At 43.2% G+C, this 20000-nt stretch overlaps 1 protein-coding gene across 1 annotated transcript in view; it reads left to right on the top strand.

Moving 5' to 3' along the window:
- Positions 1 to 20000, top strand: part of Synj (synaptojanin) — a 392031-nt gene that overhangs the window by 200063 nt on the left and 171968 nt on the right. Inside the window, exons 8-9 of the mRNA XM_068387313.1 lie at positions 1114 to 1287; positions 18325 to 18555. Coding sequence (XP_068243414.1) covers positions 1114 to 1287; positions 18325 to 18555 — 405 coding nt within the window. The remainder of the gene's footprint in view (positions 1 to 1113; positions 1288 to 18324; positions 18556 to 20000) is intronic.

The raw sequence follows: 20000 nt of genomic DNA, 5'->3' as shown, positions 1-20000 counted from the left end.
GTATAAAGCACTGTATTATATATTTTACTGGATTATGTAATGAGAGAGAGAGAGAGAGAGAGAGAGAGAGAGAGAGAGAGAGTTTAATCTAGTGTGTGTCTGTGTAATCTAGATGTATAAGGTGAGAGAGAGAGAGAGAGAGAGAGAGAGAGAGAGAGATCATGTATCATCTGATCAGCTGATTCTGTGTCGTGACGATCCAATACTTTATCGTGATGAATAGTCTATTCCTGTGTACAGTAAAGTAAACCATTTCATATTATAAATCAAATATATTTGCTGTGTTTTACTGAACAGTATACTTTATCAAGCAGTACATTACAGTACAGTACTAACTCGTAAACAAATATTTCAGTATTGTACAATATGATATCAGAAATGGATCGCATCAGAATTGGTTTAAAAACTTGAGGTACAGTAGAGTATTTTATTTTTTTACTTTACCCAATATTTATAGTAAAATTTACAGAAAAATTTGCTATAGAGAGAGAGAGAGAGAGAGAGAGAGAGAGAGAGAGAGAGAGAGAGAGAGAGAGGAGAGAGAGAGAGAGAGAGAGAGAGCGAGAGAGAGAGAGAGAGAGAGAGCGAGAGAGAGAGAGAGAGAGAGAGAGAGAGAGAGAGAGAGAGAATATACACGTATTTGTATAAATAGCAGGGGTATATAATTCGAGAGAGAGAGAGAGAGAGTGTGTGTGTGTGTGTGTAAAAAAGCATTCACGATAACGGATTACAAACAATTCAAGCCATGAACAGCATCTCGCTCCCTATTGTTTTCGTTGGTTGAGGACTGTCTGTACTTAATTATCATGAAAAAGTGCTTGAAATAATATATAGAATCAAATTATAGTATATGTTTTGAATTATTCTATACAATCATTAATGTACGAAGAAACACTAGTTTAATGACAAATAAAATTACGGTGAAAAAATGTTGAGTGTTATCTATTGATATATTAAAAAAGTAATTAGTAACATGAAATCTAAAAGAAAAATAAGCAAGAAATAAGTTTATTATGGTTCTCTAAATAATATTTTATTACTCTTTTGTTTGATGAATTTTCATTTTTTTATTATTTGTGTACCATCCTATTAAGAGAGTTACCTGATTTTCAGATTCAACATCTTAACTGCCCTTGGAGTAAAGACTCTCCGCATATAGTATTTGATTTTCATCAAGAATGCAAGGGTGCTGGACCTGATGCTTTGGAAAGAAAACTTAAACCAAGAATAAAAGAAGAGATTGAGACCTATGGTTATTTTTGCTCAAGAGGTAACCAAGTTCAGTCGGTGAGTGTTGAACAAGTTCTGACTGCTTCAGGAGTCAACTTTATCTGTTAACAATTATCATTAGCCTGAACTGTGTTGGTCCATATCTATCATTGCTTAATGCTTGTTTGTTCCTGTGCAAAATAAAAACCTTCCGCTCTTTGCTGAGGAGTATTATTTCGGCGAATCTGAAACGAGCCGATAAACTTTTTGTCAGGTTGTAACTACCCATTGCTAGTTAGCAGATGGGGGTGTGGGGTAGGTTAACCCTCCCGCTTACACCAGCACTAGTGACTAACCGTCACTTTTTATTTCGGCTCGGTATAGTAAAGACGTAGATTTTTTTCTCCCGTCAACCTCCTTTTAACCGACTACGGCTAAAAGCAACTAGCCTAATGTTTATTAAATTTCATTTTGAGCTGCCTTCCTTACACGGGCTCCCTGGGAAAGGGAGGTAGCAAGAGGCCTTTTGCCTCTACCTCTGCCGCTCACCAAATGTTCGTTCTGTTTCGGTGGGCGGGCATTAGCAGTGGCTGACATGAACTCCTTGGGACCACCAGGTCTTGGGGACAAGTTTCGGAGGTTATTCAGGGTGCAGTTCCTCTAGCCGAGTTTGTCCGAAGGGAGGAGATACAACCTGTACGATTGGGAGGTTCACCTCTAAGTGTTGCGCAGTCCGACCTTCCGAGGAAGGACAACGCAATACCCTTCCGAGCGGCAGCACCATCGTCCGCAAGCCAATGCTCCAGAGGAAGGAGGAGTTGATCGATCCTTTCTTTTACGAGGGGAGAGATCTTCTCCAACACCCTTCTGAACAGTAACTCCCTCGTCCACGAAGCGATGCACCATAGGAAGGAGGAGTTGATCAATCCTCTCTTGTAAGAGGAGAGATCTTCTCCAACTCTCCCTCATGAGCTACAGCTCCCTCATACGCGAGGCGATGTGCATCGAGAGGAAGATGCGTTGATCAATCTTTTCGCTTGCGAGAAGGGAAATTTTCTCTTGAGTCTTACCCTCGGTACGAAACGAGTCTCGTTGCATTTTTCCTCTGGGATATTTGCCGCAGATAGTTAAGACTATACGGACGCTTACAACGGCTTCCTTCCCCAGCGACAAGTCGATGTGAGGCCAAGCTCTTTGGGACCTGCACCTCATAGTTTCTAACTCTAAGGAGGGAGAAATAGCTGATCTTCAAGTCCAGCTTAGCCTTTTTCGTTTCCTTTGAGGGAGTGACATAAGGTTACTCCCCTCCCTCTTTTTGGGGGGGGTAGGAGTACTAAGAGGAGAGATGAGGGAATTCTCGCCTCGTGCAAGACTCTCGCCTTGCCAGGTTTGCCCGAGGCGAGGTTTTGCAAGGTCCTTGCCTTGTTACCCATAGCGAGTTTGTGAACCCTCCTTGCGATAGTTAGAGTAGCGTATGCTACTGGATTTAGCTGGAAGGGAGATTGCTAAAGCTTTTTATATTCTCGTTCACGGATTCTCGCTGGTGTTCGTGGGCGATTACAAGTGCTTTGTGGACGTCCACCAGTGTTTGTTAGTATCAGATAGCGTTCACTGATTCTCGCTAGCGTTCGCGAGCGCTTGCCAATATTTGCAAATGCTTGCCAGCATTTGGTAGCAACCCTATACGAACCTGCCTTGTGTTTGCGATCATTGCGTTCTGGAACAACAAACCCTTCATGCAAGACTTCGCATTTGCATGGGTATCTGTCTGCCCTGAGAAGTTTTACACATCTACAGAAGTTCGTTAAAACTCTATTAAAGGCTGAAACAAACTCCTGTGGCGCATGGGCTCTCGCCAAGACAAAACATCAGGGTTATTGCCACAAATATGGTTTACTACCGATGGCCTGAGTCAACCGCATGCGTCAGTGAGTCCCTGGACACGAGTTTTCATTAGACACCGAGTTTTGGGAAATATAATCCTTCTGGGTTATTTTCTTGGGCTTTGTTGCCCGACGTAATGGAGAGCTCTTCAGAGCACTAGGCTAACGGGCTTGTGATATAACATATACCCTTATAAGATTATTATCTTAAGTCTTTAGTCTCATGGGAAGATTGTCAGTTTCTGCTCACGTTTACGAACGATAGAAAGCTCCGTACACAAGGTGGCCAGACCAGACGAATGTTATCAGCTTTTCATTAAGTTTACGAACGTTAAGAAGACCTGCCCACAAGGCGACCAGACAAACTTGCGAGGTTCTCATCCGGTTTATGAACGTTAGCAAAACCGCCCACAACGCAGGCAGGCAAACAACAGAGTTATAATCTCTGTATGTGTTGTTTTCGTGAGCGCATGCATTCGCATCTTAAGAATACTACAGCTAGTCGATAATCAAATTCATTGGGTAGTAATGTTGCGATTTATCACACATACATTATTCCCTCAAGGCGGCTCACTCGTTGTCATACGTTTACCTGGAGGCAAAGGGGTTACGCATGCGCGGCTGCAGACTGACATGCGCATATGCAGGCAAGCAATCTTGCTGCCTACGAGGACTATAGACCATCTTACAATTAGAACTCCTTTCTAGTAAATCATTAGTGTTGATGGCAATACTGTATTCCTTACGGGAAACCAGGTTATGCATTACTCTTTTTCCTTCCCGTAACTAGACATACTGGATATGGGGTCTCCCTGAATCCCAGGCAGTTCCTCCCTAACTTCCAATTGGAAGTCTCAGTTTTCAAAAAAATACTGAGACCAGAAACTTTTCATAAGTGAATCGGTATCCTGAAAGGGAAAATTTGAAACTTATTCCAGTTTTGCCGATCAGAGACGAAGAAATACAAACTTTTTCATCGTTCATAGGAAAGAGGAGGAGGTCTCAGTCACGAACGTTTATCAACGTTCTCCAACCAAGTTCCGGACACTGTTAATAATTCAAGCCACGCCCATATGTTCGTCCGCCTTCCTGGTCTGTGTTACGGGTCTGTAGATGGACTTATGCATACAGTACTTACCTGTCCAACGATAGATTGGATAAATGTCTGTCTTAATTTTCGGAAGTAGTTGTGCGCGATCGGTCGTTACCGACCGGTCTCTTGCCCATAAGCAATCACCAAGGAGATTCGCTGTAATAACACCTTCCTCTAAGGAGTACTGGCTATCCGGGTTTAATAATTTTAACATACTTACTCGGCCAACTCCCATTGTGTTTGGCGGCAGTTGGAGTAAATTTCCCCTCCCCTTCATAGCAGGCGTGTGCAAACTGTTGCATATTTTGTCATCAACTTGAGATGTTACTTGTTATGCAATCTCTAGACCCCTCGCGAGGAACCGAGGAGAATTGACTTTGTGCTGGAAGGTCTAGGTCGTTGTTCTACTCAATGGAACTTGCTAACCTTTTGGGGGGGCGGCAATAGGGACAATCCCGAGGTATTCTTGACCTCCTACTGGGTGTTGGTTGACCAGGTAGTCCAGAGACCTTCCCATTTTCCGATGGTGGGAGGGAATTTTTCCCTACAGGTGCTGGTACAACCTGTCTCCTGCAGGTTTAATAGCCTGTTATGAACGAATGCCTCCTCCTGGAGGAGAGCATAATGCTATCACCAGGCTGCTGCAGGAGACAGTTTGTAGGAAAATACCTGGTCCATCTTACTCAGGCGTTAACACACACTAGATTCGCAAGGAGATCTTGCAAGGTGTTATGCACCCATTCACTGAGTAAAGTGGGCAGACAAGCTCGTCTGCCTGACTAAGAGAGGTACTTCACTTACGCTACATGGAATGCTCTCTTTGGCGAGTCTTTCCATCACGAACCGCGCACACAAGAAACTTGGTCCGGTATAAAGGGGAGTCCTACGTCATGGTACCTGGACGAGATGAGAAAGGCACGCACGGGTAGATCTGTTGCCTTTGAGAACTGGGAGACGTGCACAAACCTGTGCGCAGTGCCTGTTCTCATCTTGCGGTTGGGCAAACTGGAAGGAGCGCACTCTACAAGTTTTGCCTCACAATCATGGACACATCTCTCACAATTGCTCACAGATAGAAATTACATTTAAGAGCTGAAAAGGCTTTTTTTTCTTCTCTCTCTCTAGCTCTCACCTTGCGAGCATACGCTCCCAGCAGGACAAACTGGAAGATGTGCACTAGCCAGCGCACCGTACTAACCCTCGCCTTGCCAACGCTCCCCCTTGGGAAGATGAATGGCTGCTAGCCTTCCCTTCACAGACCGACCATCCTCAGGGGATCAAGTACCGGCAGAGCTTTCTCACGAGAGGCAAATTGCTAGCACCAGTGGCAAAAAAGCTGGAGCATCTAACATTCCTCGAAGTTAGTGCCCCACAGGTGGCTCCACATTTGGTCTCTGAGTACCTTAGTATCGGTGGGACCCGAACAGGAGAGACCCGAGTTGGTGGGTGCTAGTCATCAATCTCCTAAGAGGAGTAAATCTCTCTTCTCCCCTGGATTTGCTGGTAATCACAGACATTAAAAGAAGGGGGAGCCGTCATCTGTTACACATGACGGCATCCGGACTTTGGTTCGAATCCGAAAGGTGGTGCATTATGTAGTGCTGATGAGTATCAACTCTACAGTAGTATCCCACTTGAACAAACAAGGAGAGACCTTGTCACAGCGCATATGCCTGCCAGCAGTGAAAATCCTCAGGTGGACGGAAGGGAATTTGGTAGCCTTAACAGCACGCTTCATTCTGCGCAAGAAGAACGTGTTGGCGAACAATCTGAGCAGGAGTACTCAGATAGTTGGTTTGAACGCGACTACTCTGTGATGAAGATGTGATAAGAGGGTGTGTGGGAACATCAGACCACTTCATCGTCCACTACCTGCAAGGCGTGACCCATAGGAATATGGATACTTTTTCCATTGGTCCTGTGATGGCTGCACATCAGGTGGTTTAAAATACCTTGTTGGACAAGCAGCAGATGGTTGAGGGTTTTGGTTACCTGGGATTAGTCTGTATGAATGATTGAGAATGACTGGCTCTTTTCTTTTCATTCATCTTCCCCTCTCTGGGGAAGAGCAACATGGCTCCTCTGCTCGCTGGCCTCATTTATATGCAGGTAATAACTATTTCCCTTGTGTAACCTAATCTAGTCTTTATACTTGTACATGTCCCTGATACCCCCTGCCAGGTGGGTAATGGGAACATCTATGTTTGAATTACAGTAGATTACTATTTTTTAAAAACTTGGAATATATAACAACACCGTCACATTGCTAGTTTCTCACAACCAGTTAGTTTAAATCTGTACTGGTAAAAACCTGGGTCAGTGACCAAGCCAGAGGTCCGACTACTGCCCCCTAATGGGTGAGTTATCCCTATTAAATAGCATTAGGTTGGTTAGTGTCAGAACAAATAACAAATTTGTAAGTAATTTTTATTTTTCCCAACGTACAAACCTTTAGCTATTTAATCAAATTGTCCCGCCATCACCTGCCTTCCTCAAGTCCTGCTTGCAATAAAAAATGGTGAGATATCACTGCTGTGTTAGTGAGTAGGGGTACCTGGTTACCCCAGATATCCCCTCCACCCTCCCACTAACTAGTGATTGGGTAGTTGTTACATCTCATTAAAGTCTTAATGGCTAGTCTTCCAGCTCCGCCAGAAGATAATCCCTACTAAATAGCTAAAGGTTTGTATGTTAGAAAAAATACAAATTATTTCCAAATTAGTCATATCGAAAGATTTTTAATGTCTTTCGACAAAATATCTAAATAGGTTTGTTGAGGGTAATTATCTGTTCCCTAGTTTGAAATTTGGGTTTTGCAAAGCCCTTGGAGTATGTGACGTCCCTACAATCTCTGATGCTGTACAGAAATCCTTTGTTTGTGGTCAGAAAGTTTGTATGACTGGCCTTGATTTTAGTGCTGACTTTGACCATGTTAATCATGAGGCCCTTGTCTTCAAACTCAAACTGTTGGAAGTGGGTAGGTCTTTTCTTATGATTATTGAGTTTTGAAGTATTACTGTACAGTAGATCACAAAGAGTTGCTGTTGATGGGCACCATAGTGAGAATAGGAATGTGATATCTTTGGTTCTCAAGGTAGCATTCTTGGCCCATTACTTTTCGTACTATATACACATGACAAGTGATTTGACTTAGGAAACACGCTTGTTGCATATGCATATAATGCTACTCTCTTTACATCCATTCCATCTCCTGAATGCAGATCTTGGGTTGTTGAATCCCTTAATAGGGATCTAGCTAAAATTAGTGCATGGTGTAAATTATGGGGCTGGAAGTTGAACCCTAACGAATCTCCGTATTAAACCTGTCTCTTGTTCAATTTCACAAAAAATTGGCTTATTGAGAAAGACTTTTAAGATTTTCTGAAGTGTTTTAATTCTTTCATTTTGCCTTGTTTTGGGAATTGTTTTCCTGTCTTGTCTTCAGCTGCTAAATCTCAACTTAATTTGTTGAATAAGAACTTATGGTCTTTTAAATTGCTTATTCCTGATTTAGATATTAATCTCTGCCAATATCATTCAGTTAGCTCTTTATACATGTTGCATAAGATTTTTCAATATTTAACTTAGCCGGTGATTATATAAGCTGCAGCTCTGCTGCTCGACAGAAAACTCTACGTAAAAAATCCGCCAGCGATCGCTATGCAGGTAGGGGGTGTACTTCAACAGCGCCATCTGTCGTGCAGGTACTCAGTACTCATTGTAAACAAAGAACTCAATTTTCTCTCTGTCGTGCTACCGGCAAGACCTACTAATTCGCTGTTGCTAACTGGATTGGTTTTCACAACTATTTGGTGAAGTACACGTTTCTAGTTTTGAGCTTTCGCTGTGCAGGCTTTCTCTTCAATAAATCCTTGCATTCTTTTTTTGATATCGGATTATTTGTTGATGACTTTGGATAGTTTTTGAATTCCCCTTTGACCAATTCAAAATGGCTGACCCTTCTCAAGTCCCAAAATTCAGGAAGTGTAATGCTAGGGACTGTTCAAGGCGTCTTCCGAAGGCCTCTATCGATCCTCACACCGTTTGTTCCAATTGTCGGGATAAAACCTGTCAATTGGAAGATCGATGTGAGGAATGCGTTGGGCTTTCGGAATTCGATTTTATCGAATTCCAGAAATATACACGTAGGCTAGAGAGAGATAGAGTCAGGAGAAGTTCATCTCGTTCAGTTGATTTTTCCTCTCCTCATGCCCCACAACCTATTCCTTCCCCTGTAGTGGTTGCTCCTAATCCCCCTTCTGGCACTCAGGAACCTTCGATGGCTGATATGATGCGTGCCATCCAAGCTCTGGGTGAGAGAGTTGAGTCCTTGGCTAGTGACCGTAACCAGCTCATGGCGGACGTCAAGGAGCTGAAGTGTAAGAGTGCAGTGGGAAGTGATAAAGTGAGTGATAATGTTGTGGATAGTGTTGCGCTTGAGAGTTCGTCTGTTCGTGCCTGTCGTCCTCCTAGTCCGGGACCTCTTGCAAGCTCCCAAGTCCAGGGGAGAAGCAATGTCGTACGACCAATGGGTTCGAGAGGCTTTAATCAGCGTACAGACGTTCCCTCCGTGGTTTCGGGCGTATCTACCCAAGATCGCCCCACCCACACAAAGACGAGAGAGCCCATTTATTCCTCGTCTGCGGAAGAGGTTTCTCGTAAGAAACCATGGACCAAGGTCTCACGACCTCTTAAGCGCAAGTCGGTCCCTTCCGCGCAAGTCCAACGGCCCAGTTGTAGCCACTGGGTCAGTTCGGACTCGCTGCAGTCTTCCGATGACTGCTCACCTCCTAAGAGAGGCAAAGCGGTACCGCCTCAGGCAGTTACACCGTCTGTCGCCGCACCTGCTCCTGCAGACCCTAAGTGGTCTTTGCTGCAGACCATGCAGTACCAATTAACGTCTCTGATGCAGGACTTTCGTGCGGAGAAGGTTGCTGCTGCACCAACCTCTTGCCTACAACCAACCACGGTTGTGCGTCCTGTGGATGCTGAGGCGACCTTCTTGCGCACTCCAGCTGAGAGAGTCCCGCCACCCATGCGTTCCAGTGTACCCTGCCAGCCGCATGTTGACGTTCAGCGACGCACGGAACCTTCCGTTGACGTTCGCGAGGTACAACAACCGTCAGAGTTGTTTTGTTGTGACGCGGTGCGTCAACCTCCGCAACCCAGTGTGGTTGCCTCTGCTCGCCCACATCAGACTAGACAGTCTGGAGTACAGTTAGACGCTGTGCGTCCCCGCGCTGCTATGGTTGTTGCCAGCTCACAGACTGGGCAACAGTTCCATGACGTTGCGTCCGGTTCAGTCACGCGTGCACCCGTGCGACCGGACTCAGCTAACCAGCCGATACCTACTCCATTGCCGCTTCCTCCTCAATTCTCGGATGATGGACTCTCTGATGATGACGATGCGGCACACGTTGATGAACCACATTCGGACCTTGACGAGCCCAAGTCCACGCAACCCTCTTTGGACTTTAGAAAAGTTCTTGCTCTGTTCAAAGAGATGTTTCCGGACCAGTTTGTGTCTGTGGCTCCGCGCTCTCCTCCGTCAGAGTTTGCTTTAGGTACGCAGTCATCCTCGCCTGCCTTTACGAGACTCGTCCTCGCACGCTCGTCCAAGAGAGCTTTACGAGTTTTAGGAGATTGGATGCAGTCCAAAAAGAGTCTAGGGAAGACAGCCTTTACGTTTCCCCCTGCTAAACTCTCTTCCAGATCGAGCGTCTGGTATGCCACGGGAGAAGTTCTCGGCTTGGGAGTTCCTGCCTCTGCCCAGGGCGACTTCTCAAGTCTTGTAGACTCTCCCCGCAGGCTAGCCATGAGACGCTCTAAGATATGCTGGTCACCTTCGGACCTAGACCATCTGTTGAAAGGAGTATTTAGAGCCTTCGAGGTCTTCAACTTTTTGGACTGGTGTCTGGGAGCTTTGAGCAGGAAGATCTCCCCGTCTGAGAAGGAATCTTCCTTGCTCATCATGTCCTGCATGGACTAGGCCATACGTGACGGATCTAGTGAGCTTGCTGCATCGTTCGTATCCGGAGTCATCAAGAAGCGTGAGAACCTTTGCTCTTTCCTGTCTGCTGGAGTGACACCGTGTCAAAGATCAGAACTTCTTTTTGCTCCTCTCTCTAAGTGCCTTTTTCCAGAGGACTTGATTAAGGAGATTGCTGCTTCTTTGATACAGAAGGACACCCATGACCTGGTTGCGTCCTCTGCCCGCAAAGCCACCCCTTTGCCTACCTTGTCAAGACCAAAGATGGACACTCCAGTGTCCAGATTTATTCCGCCCTTTCGTGGCAGAGCCTCCAGCAGAGGAGGTGCTCGTGCCGAAGGGAGACGTGGGAAGAAGAAAGGAACCAAGTCCTTTAAAGGCAGAGTCTGACTGCCACCTTCTTCAGACAGCAGTGGGAGCCAGACTCAAAAACTTCTGGCAGACCTGGGAGAAGAGAGGCGCAGATGCACAATCTGTGAAGTTGCTCAGAGAGGGGTACAAGATCCCGTTTGTACGAAAACCCCCTCTAGCAACGTCTCCCATCGATCTCTCTCCCAGGTACAGAGAGGAAGACGAGACGAGCATTGAAACAGGAGGTGTCTCTCTTGCTAGAAAAGGGAGCGGTAGTCAAAGTCCTGGACCATCAAACCCCGGGCTTCTACAACCGTCTCTTCTTAGTGGTAAAGAAGACAGGAGGGTGGAGGCCGGTGCTAGACGTCAGTGCGCTGAATGTCTTTGTCACAAAGCAGACGTTCGCCATGGAGACCACAAAGTCCGTTCTAGCAGCGGTCAGAAGGGAAGACTGGATGGTCTCTTTAGACCTAAGGGACGCATACTTTCACGTCCCCATCCACCCAGACTCCCAACCTTTTCTGAGATTCGTTTACGAAAAGGTTGTCTACCAGTTTCAAGCCCTATGCTTTGGCCTAAGCACAGCTCCTCTTGTGTTTACGAGGCTGATGAGGAATATAGCCAAATTCCTTCATTTAGCGGACATCAGAGCCTCCCTCTATTTGGACGACTGGCTTCTAAGAGCTTCTTCCAGTCGTCGCTGTCTGAAGGATCTAAAGTGGACTCTAGATCTGACCATGGAATTGGGTCTCCTGGTCAATATGGAAAAGTCTCAAGTGGTCCCATCCCAAACTATTGTGTATTTAGGGATGGAGATTCACAGTCTAGCTTTTCGGGCTTTTCCGTCGGCCCCCAGAACAAGTCAAGCCCAGTTATGCATCCAGAACATGCTGAAGAAGGAACGATGTTCAGTCAGGCAGTGGATGAGTCTGATAGGGACACTATCATCCCTGGAACAGTTCGTATCGTTAGGAAGACTACACCTCCGTCCTCTTCAATATCACCTAGCTGTTTACTGGAAAAAGGACAAGATGCTAGAAGCGGTCTCGATCCCCATTTCCGAGAAGATGAAGTCTTCCCTGACTTGGTGGAAGGACAGTATCAGCCTCAGAGAGGGTCTGCCCCTGGCTGTTCAGACTCCCAACCACGTTCTCTTCTCGGACGCATCGGACACGGGCTGGGGCGCGACATTAGACGGTCGGGAATGCTCGGGAACTTGGAACTCGAGTCAAAGGACAATGCATATCAACTGCAAGGAGCTACTGGCAGTTCATCTGGCCTTGAAAAGCTTCAAGTCTCTCCTTCAAGGCAAAGTGGTGGAGGTGAACTCGGACAACACCACGGCTTTGGCGTACATCTCCAAGCAAGGAGGGACCCACTCTATGACGTTGTACGAGATCGCAAGGGACCTCCTCACCTGGTCGAAAGATCTAAACATTTCTCTAGTAACGAGGTTCATCCAAGGCAACTTGAATGTCATGGCAGATTGCCTCAGTCGGAAGGGACAAATCATTCCAACAGAATGGACCCTACACAAGGATGTGTGCAAGAGACTGTGGGCCACATGGGGCCAGCCTACCATAGATCTCTTCGCAACCTCGATGACCAAGAGGCTCCCAATATATTGCTCACCAATCCCGGACCCAGCAGCAGTTCATATAGATGCCTTTCTCCTAGATTGGTCACATCTAGACCTATATGCATTTCCCCCGTTCAAGATTGTCAACAAGGTACTGCAGAAGTTCGCCTCTCACGAAGGGACAAGGTTGACGTTAGTTGCTCCCCTCTGGCCCGCGAGAGAATGGTTCACCGAGGTACTTCGATGGCTAGTGGACGTTCCCAGAACTCTTCCTCTAAGGGTGGACCTTCTACGTCAGCCACACGTAAAGAAGGTACACCAAGGCCTCCACGCTCTTCGTCTGACTGCCTTCAGACTATCGAAAGACTCTCGAGAGCTAGAGGCTTTTCGAAGGAGGCAGCCAGTGCGATTGCTAGAGCAAGGAGGACATCCACCCTTAGAGTCTACCAATCGAAGTGGGAAGTCTTCCGAAACTGGTGCAAGTCAGTATCAGTATCCTCGACCAGTACCTCTGTACTCAAATAGCTGACTTCCTTTTATACCTGAGGAAAGAAAGATCTCTTTCAGCTCCCACTATCAAGGGTTACAGAAGCATGTTGGCATCAGTCTTCCGTCACAGAGGCTTAGATCTTTCCAACAACAAAGATCTACAGGACCTCCTTAAGTCTTTTGAGACCACGAAGGAGTGTCGTTTGGCTACACCTGGTTGGAATTTAGACGTGATACTAAGATTCCTCATGTCAGAAAGGTTCGAGCCGCTACAATCAGCCTCCTTTAAAGATCTCACTTTAAAGACTCTTTTCCTGGTTTGCTTAGCCACAGCTAAAAGAGTCAGTGAGATTCACGCCTTCAGCAGGAACATCGGATTTTCATCTGAAACGGCTACATGTTCTTTACAACTTGGTTTTCTAGCCAAAAACGAGCTACCTTCTCGTCCTTGGCCGAAATCGTTCGATATTCCAAGCCTATCAAATATGGTTGGAAATGAACTAGAAAGAGTCTTATGCCCTGTGAGAGCTCTTAAGTTCTATTTAAGACGAACTAAACCTTTACGAGGACAGTCAGAAGCTTTATGGTGTTCTGTTAAGAAACCATCTTTGCCTATGTCAAAGAATGCTTTATCCTATTTTATCAGACTGTTAATACGAGAAGCTCATTCCCATCTGAGTGAGGAAGACCAAGCTTTGCTGAAGGTAAGGACACATGAAGTTAGAGCTGTCGCAACTTCAGTGGCCTTTAAACAAAATAGATCTCTGCGAAGTATAATGGACGCAACCTATTGGAGAAGCAAGTCAGTGTTCGCGTCTTTTTATCTTAAAGATGTCCAGTCTCTTTACAAGAACTGCTACACCCTGGGACCATTCGTAGCAGCGAGTGCAGTAGTGGGTGAGGGCTCAACCACTACATTCCCCTAATTCCATAACCTTTTTAATCTTTCTCTTGAAATGTTTTTATTGTTGTTTTTGGGTTGTCCGGAAGGCTAAGAAGCCTTTCGCATCCTGGTTGATTTGGCGGGTGGTCAAATTCTTTTCTTGAGAAGCGCCTAGATTAGAGGTTTTGATGAGGTCCTGTGGTATAGGTTGCAACCCTTCATACTTCAGATCCTAGGGGTCGCTCAGCATCCTAAGAGGATCGCGAGGCTCCGTAAGGAAGACGTACTTAAAAAGGCAGAGTAATTGTTCAAGTCGACTTCCTTACCAGGTACTTATTTATTTTATGTTTGTTATTTTGATAACTTCTAAAATGAAATAAAAAATCCTTAGCTCATAACAATGTAAACATTTATTGCTGGTCTCTACCCACCCCCCTGGGTGTGAATCAGCTTATATAATCACCGGCTAAGTTAAATATTGAAAAATGTTATTTTGATAATAAAATAAATTTTTGAATATACTTACCCGGTGATTATATATTAAAGGACCCTCCCTTCCTCCCCAATAGAGACGCAGTGGACCGAGGAGAAAATTGAGTTCTTTGTTTACAATGAGTACTGAGTACCTGCACGACAGATGGCGCTGTTGAAGTACACCCCCTACCTGCATAGCAATCGCTGGCGGATTTTTTACGTAGAGTTTTCTGTCGAGCAGCAGAGCTGCAGCTTATATAATCACCGGGTAAGTATATTCAAAAATTTATTTTATTATCAAAATAACATTTTTCATAATTCCTAATTCTCAGACAGTACCATCCTGTTCGTAATACTAGATATGCAGTTAATTCTATTATTCATGCCATCTCTATCATAAGGCTCAATACTCTACAGTACAGTATTCTAGAAGTGTTATTCTAGCTCTTACTAAGTTGTGTAATGATCTTCCAAATCAGGTAGTTGAATTGGTGGAACTTCAAAAGTTCAAACTTTCAGCAAATGTTTTTGTGACAGGCCGACAGAAGTCTGTCTTCATAGTTTATATATGAAAGATAAGTTTTGTCACTTCTTAAAATATTTTAATTGTTCATTACTTATATTTTAGTTTATTTATTTCCTTATTTCTTTTCTTCACTGGGATAGTTTTCCCAGTTGGGGCCCTTAGGCTTATAGCATCCTGGTTTTCCAACAACAACAACAACAACAACAACAACAACAACAACTGGTGCAGGTCAACGTGCTTATCAAAAAGAGAATCAGGAAGAGGGTACAGGTTATGCCACCTATAGGGGACAACTGCCTAAGAGAGCACAGAGGCTCTCTTTCTCCCTCCAGGTCTTCTTAAAGCTATTAAACTTTTATTAGGACATCTTCGCTTTTAAGGTTTCAGATTGAATATCCCTATATTCTTTATTTACAACAAACGATATCGCTGTAAATCACCTTTGATATCAGGATGCCAGAAATTTTGAAATCAATCAATCCCTCCCAGAGAGATTACCAAGGTAGACACTTAAATGTTATTGCCTATATAATGTGATTCTGACCACTCTCCACCATGCAAGAGGGCCAGAGATTTCCAGAACAAGTCGAGGACATCTTTACGGACTGTGAGGGCCCTACAAGTCGTCGTCTCCTATGGTAATGGGTTCCAGGCAAAGAGAGAGTAAGGACTAGAAAACAATCCCTAAGCTCTTGGCCTCTGCTGTTCTAATGATGCCCAAACACATCCCTGTGTCCCAGCCAAGAGATTCCTCTAGGGACACTTTCAGTTCATTTGAACTCTCTTCCGTCTGAGTGGTGAGGATGGATATTATCATTGATGACAATTCCTCTCTTGATTCATCCAAAGCAATTGCAGAGAGAGAAGACTCTGAACATGACTCAGAAGAATCCAGTTTGGAAGAATCCAACAGGATTTCTCAACAATGGCTGATCCTAAACCTAAGGACACTGAGGAAGGCGAATCAGATTCGACTTTCCTTCGTCCGGTGCATCCGGAGGATCAACGGATTGGTAGAAGCCCTTTCATCTCCTCCCAAAAGCAGGAAAGCAGCCATTGACCATTTCTGCCATCTCTTGGAGCTCCTTTGGTTACTTCTGGCCAGAGAAGCATTAGACATGGTCAACGCACAGGTTACAAGGGAGAAGAAATCATTGAGAGCGGAAAAGACCTCCTGCCTGGTTCCTGCACCTCGTTTTTAGGCAAAGGAAGTACTATAAGACTTAGGAAACCCATCCTTCCCCTCTTCCCTCAGATCCATTAGTGTCGACCCTAACAATAAGGGTCTCAACGGAGCGGTTAACAGCAGTAGTGGTATCCTTTACTTGTAATGATTGTTGGATTTCAGGCCTTAGTATCTTTGGGGATATTTTATTTTCAGGTTAGATATATATAGACTTGTTTAGATATATTCCACATACATACAAACATATACCAAGGCACTTCCCCCAATTTTAGGGGGTAGCCGACATCAAACAAATGAAACAAAAAAGGGGACCTCTCCTCTCTACAGTCCTCCCAGCCTGACAAGGTACTCAACCGAGTTCGGCTGGTACTGCTAGGGTACCACAGCCCACCCTCCCCCGTTATCCACAACAAATAAAGCTTCATAATGCTGAATCCTCTACTGCTGCTACCTCTGCGGTCATCTAAGGCACCGGAGGAAGCAGCAGGGCCTACCGGAACTGCGTCACAATCGCTCGCCATTCATTCCTGTTTCTAGCACGCTCTCTTGCCTCTCTCATATCTATCCTCCTATCACCCAGAGCTTTCTTCACTCCATCCATCCACCCAAACCTTGGCCTTCCTCTTGCACTTCTCCCATTGACTCTTGCATTCATCACCTTCTTTAGCAGACATCCATTTTCCATTCTCTCAACATGGCGAAACCACCTCAACACATTCATATCCACTCTAACTGCTAACTCATTTCTTAAACCCATTCTCACCTTCACCACTTCATTCCTAACCCTATCTACTCGAGATACACCAGCCATACTCCTTAGACACTTCATCTCAAGCACATTCAATTTCTGTCTCTCCGTCACTCTCATTCCCCACAACTCCGATCCATACATCACAGTTGGTACAATCACTTTCTCATATAGAACTCTCTTTACATTCATGCCCAACCCTCTATTTTTTACTACTCCCTTAACTGCCCCCAACACTTTGCCCCCTTCATTCACTCTCTGACGTACATCTGCTTCCACTCCACCATTTGCTGCAACAACAGACCCCAAGTACTTGAACTGATCCACCTCCTCAAGTAACTCTCCATTCAACATGACATTCAAACTTGCACCACCTTCCCTTCTCGTACATCTCATAACCTTACTCTTACTCACATTAACTCTCAACTTCCTTCTCTCACACACCCTTCCATATTCTGTCACTAATCGGCCAAGCTTCTCTTCCGCGTCTGCAACCAGTACAGTATCATCTGCAAACAACAACTGATTTACCTCCCATTCATGGTCATTCTCGTCTACCAGTTTCAATCCTCGTCCAAGTACTCGAGCATTCACCTCTCTCACCACTCCATCAACATACAAGTTAAACAACCACGGCGACATCACACATCCCTGTCTCAACCCCACTCTCACCGGAAACCAATCGCTCACTTAATTTCTTATTCTAACACATGCTTTACTACATACTCCACTTAATGTAGGTATATGTACGGTATACTAAATAGGTTATTTAAGCACCAGTTGTTGTTAGGTAAGGATTTTTAAATTTCTTAGGTGGGAGTTTTGCTACTCCTTGTATCCTATAAAATATGAAAGGGGGATCGCATTGCTTAGATTATTGCTGATATTGTATTGTCATGTAATTCATTACTTTACCAGGAAAAAGCAAGGTGAACTTCTGAATTTATTCCATAATATTGTAAATAGAAGAAGGAAATGCTCTTAAAGTTATGAAGTGAGATTTTTCAACTGGTTGTTTCATCACTCTCCACCCTCTCTGGAAGTGCAGTATTTGTGTATGTAATTCATTACTTAGCTTCATCAAAGTGAGCTTTTTGATAAAATTTATTTTTTCAATATTTACCTGGGAAATATCAGATTTAGTAAAGGTTTTTCATTTAATTTTGATAGAATGAAGTAGAGGATTTTTATAAGTATAGGGGATCACCATATGTGTTCTCTGATCACCAGTAGAGTCCCTATCCCTTGTGGGATGCTCTCTGAGTGGGAGGGATATAGGAATTGAGAGAGTTTATGATATCAGAAGTCAAGTAGTTTATTTTTCGAAGGTAAATGACTATTCTATATGGCTATAAGTATCAAAAAAAAAATTATAAAAAATATTTTTTTACTGACATTAAACTTTAATGTCCATTTTTCTTTTTATATAAAAAAAAAATTTTGAAGCACAAAATTAATAAGTTTTCATGGAGATATGAAAGAAGGATCAATACTTGGCATGACTCGTGTACCCCGATGAACAGGAGTAGTGAAAACTAGAGCTACTTCCATAGAAAATCAAGAAGTGTTTGTATATCAGCCTGCCAGGGCTATTTGAAGTACTAAAGCTGTTATTTTGCATATGTATTAGATAGCTAGGAAGATTGAAATACATATTTGAAACAGTGATAAAAAGATCTAATGGCAAAAGAGTTATTATTGAAGTAACCCATAGGGTTAAAGGTAACCCATAGTGTTAAAGGTAAAGAAAAATAATAGAACTGTTGGGTACATGGTCATAATAATCATAAATTGGTTAACATCTTACTGTACAAGAAATTCAATGGCATTTGCTTTTCATGGAATGTAATGTTGCTAAATCTGACGATTATTTATTTCAGAACAGTTTGATAATACAGCAATTGATTTTGACAGATGCAACAAGGGACAGTGCGGACAAACTGCTTGGATTGCCTTGACAGAACTAATCGTGTACAGTTATTCCTTGGTTTAGACATACTCCAGAAGATGTTAGAATATTTAGGTGTATCAAATAATGGAGTTATTGTCCAGCGTTTCACTACAAAACTGGAAGAGATGTGGAAAGATAACGGGAACAGAATCAGTCAGATATATGCTGGAACAGGAGCTCTTCAGGGATCCAAGGTATAGTAGTTTATTTAGTCTATGTTTTTCATTTTCTTGCTTTCTTAGTAAATTAATAGCCCTCAGGGTAATAGCAAACTTTATTTTCTAGTTTGGTAAATGTAGCTTCATTTATGTTATACAGTAACTCATTACTTTGAACATAGCCCATTTTGTGTATTAAATAAAATCTCATATACATCCTTCTACAGAGGAAGTAATCCCTATACCTGCCGACTAATTCACAGAAATCACATGATTTGTGGACTTATTGAGAATTGCCTTATTTAAAAACAGCTTTTCCAGTTATGATGATTAACATAGTTATTGAGTTAGTAAATTTAGTCAAATGCAATACAACATACGCTGGACTTGAACCAAGTTTTTAAATAATTTGGTGTTATATGAGTTACAGGTGTACGCTAACTGTTAACTCCACCCATTATGCCCCGCACTGTAAATCCTTGTTGTTTGTCTATTGCCAGCTGTATTAACATTTCCATCTCTGTCTTTGTTCCCTGGATTGTCCGTTATCTTGTAACCACATGGTAGCATTCCTTGTCTTGTATCCACATTAAGAGCTCTCAAGAACTTTTAACATTTTAAGATTTTGAATTGTATATGGCTTTTATTATTACCTCTGCCAATGAAGTTGGAGAGGAAGTTATGTTTTTGCTGCTGTTTGTGTTTTTGTTTGTTTGTGTGTAAACAACTTCCTGGCCACAGTTTCACTCATAGAGTAGTGCAACTTTCAGGGATTAATTGTTATGTTGAGATGTGGAAGTAATTCAATATTGAAAGTCTTTGGTCAAAGGTCAAGGTCGAGCAAAAGGTTGTTTGTGTGTGAACAACTCCCTTTCCACAATTTTACTCATAAAGTAACAATACTTTCAGGGATTAATTGTTATGTTGAGAGGTAGAAGTAATTCAATTTTGAAAAAGGTCAAGGTCAATCAAAAGGTCGTTAGTGTGTGAACAACAACCTGGCCACAATTTTACTTATAGAATAGTGATACTGTCAGGGATTAATTGTTATGTTAAGATATGAAAGTGATTCAATTTGAAAGTCATTGGTCAATGGTCAAGGTCAAGCAAAAGGTCGTTTGTGTGAACAATTTCCTGGCCAAAATTTTATTCTAGAGTAGTGATGCTTTCAATGATTATTTGTTATGTTGTGATGTGGAAGTGATTCAATTTTGAAAGTCCTAGGTTAAATGTCAAGGTCAAAGTCGACCAAAAGGTTGAGAAATAAGCTGCTGTGGCAGAGGTCTACACTCTACTGAGTGCCCCTCTAGTCTATGTTTGATGAGAAATTTAAACGGGTTATCGTAAACATATGTGTATATATATATATATATATATATATATTATATATATATATATATATATATATATATATATATATATATATATATATATATATATATATATATATAAATATATATTCACACATACACATATATACA

This window comes from Palaemon carinicauda, chromosome 1 (assembly GCF_036898095.1).
Source record: "Palaemon carinicauda isolate YSFRI2023 chromosome 1, ASM3689809v2, whole genome shotgun sequence".
NCBI lineage: Eukaryota > Metazoa > Arthropoda > Malacostraca > Decapoda > Palaemonidae > Palaemon > Palaemon carinicauda.
Note: the sequence above shows the minus strand (reverse complement) of the source record. Positions and strands in the feature narration are given on the sequence as shown.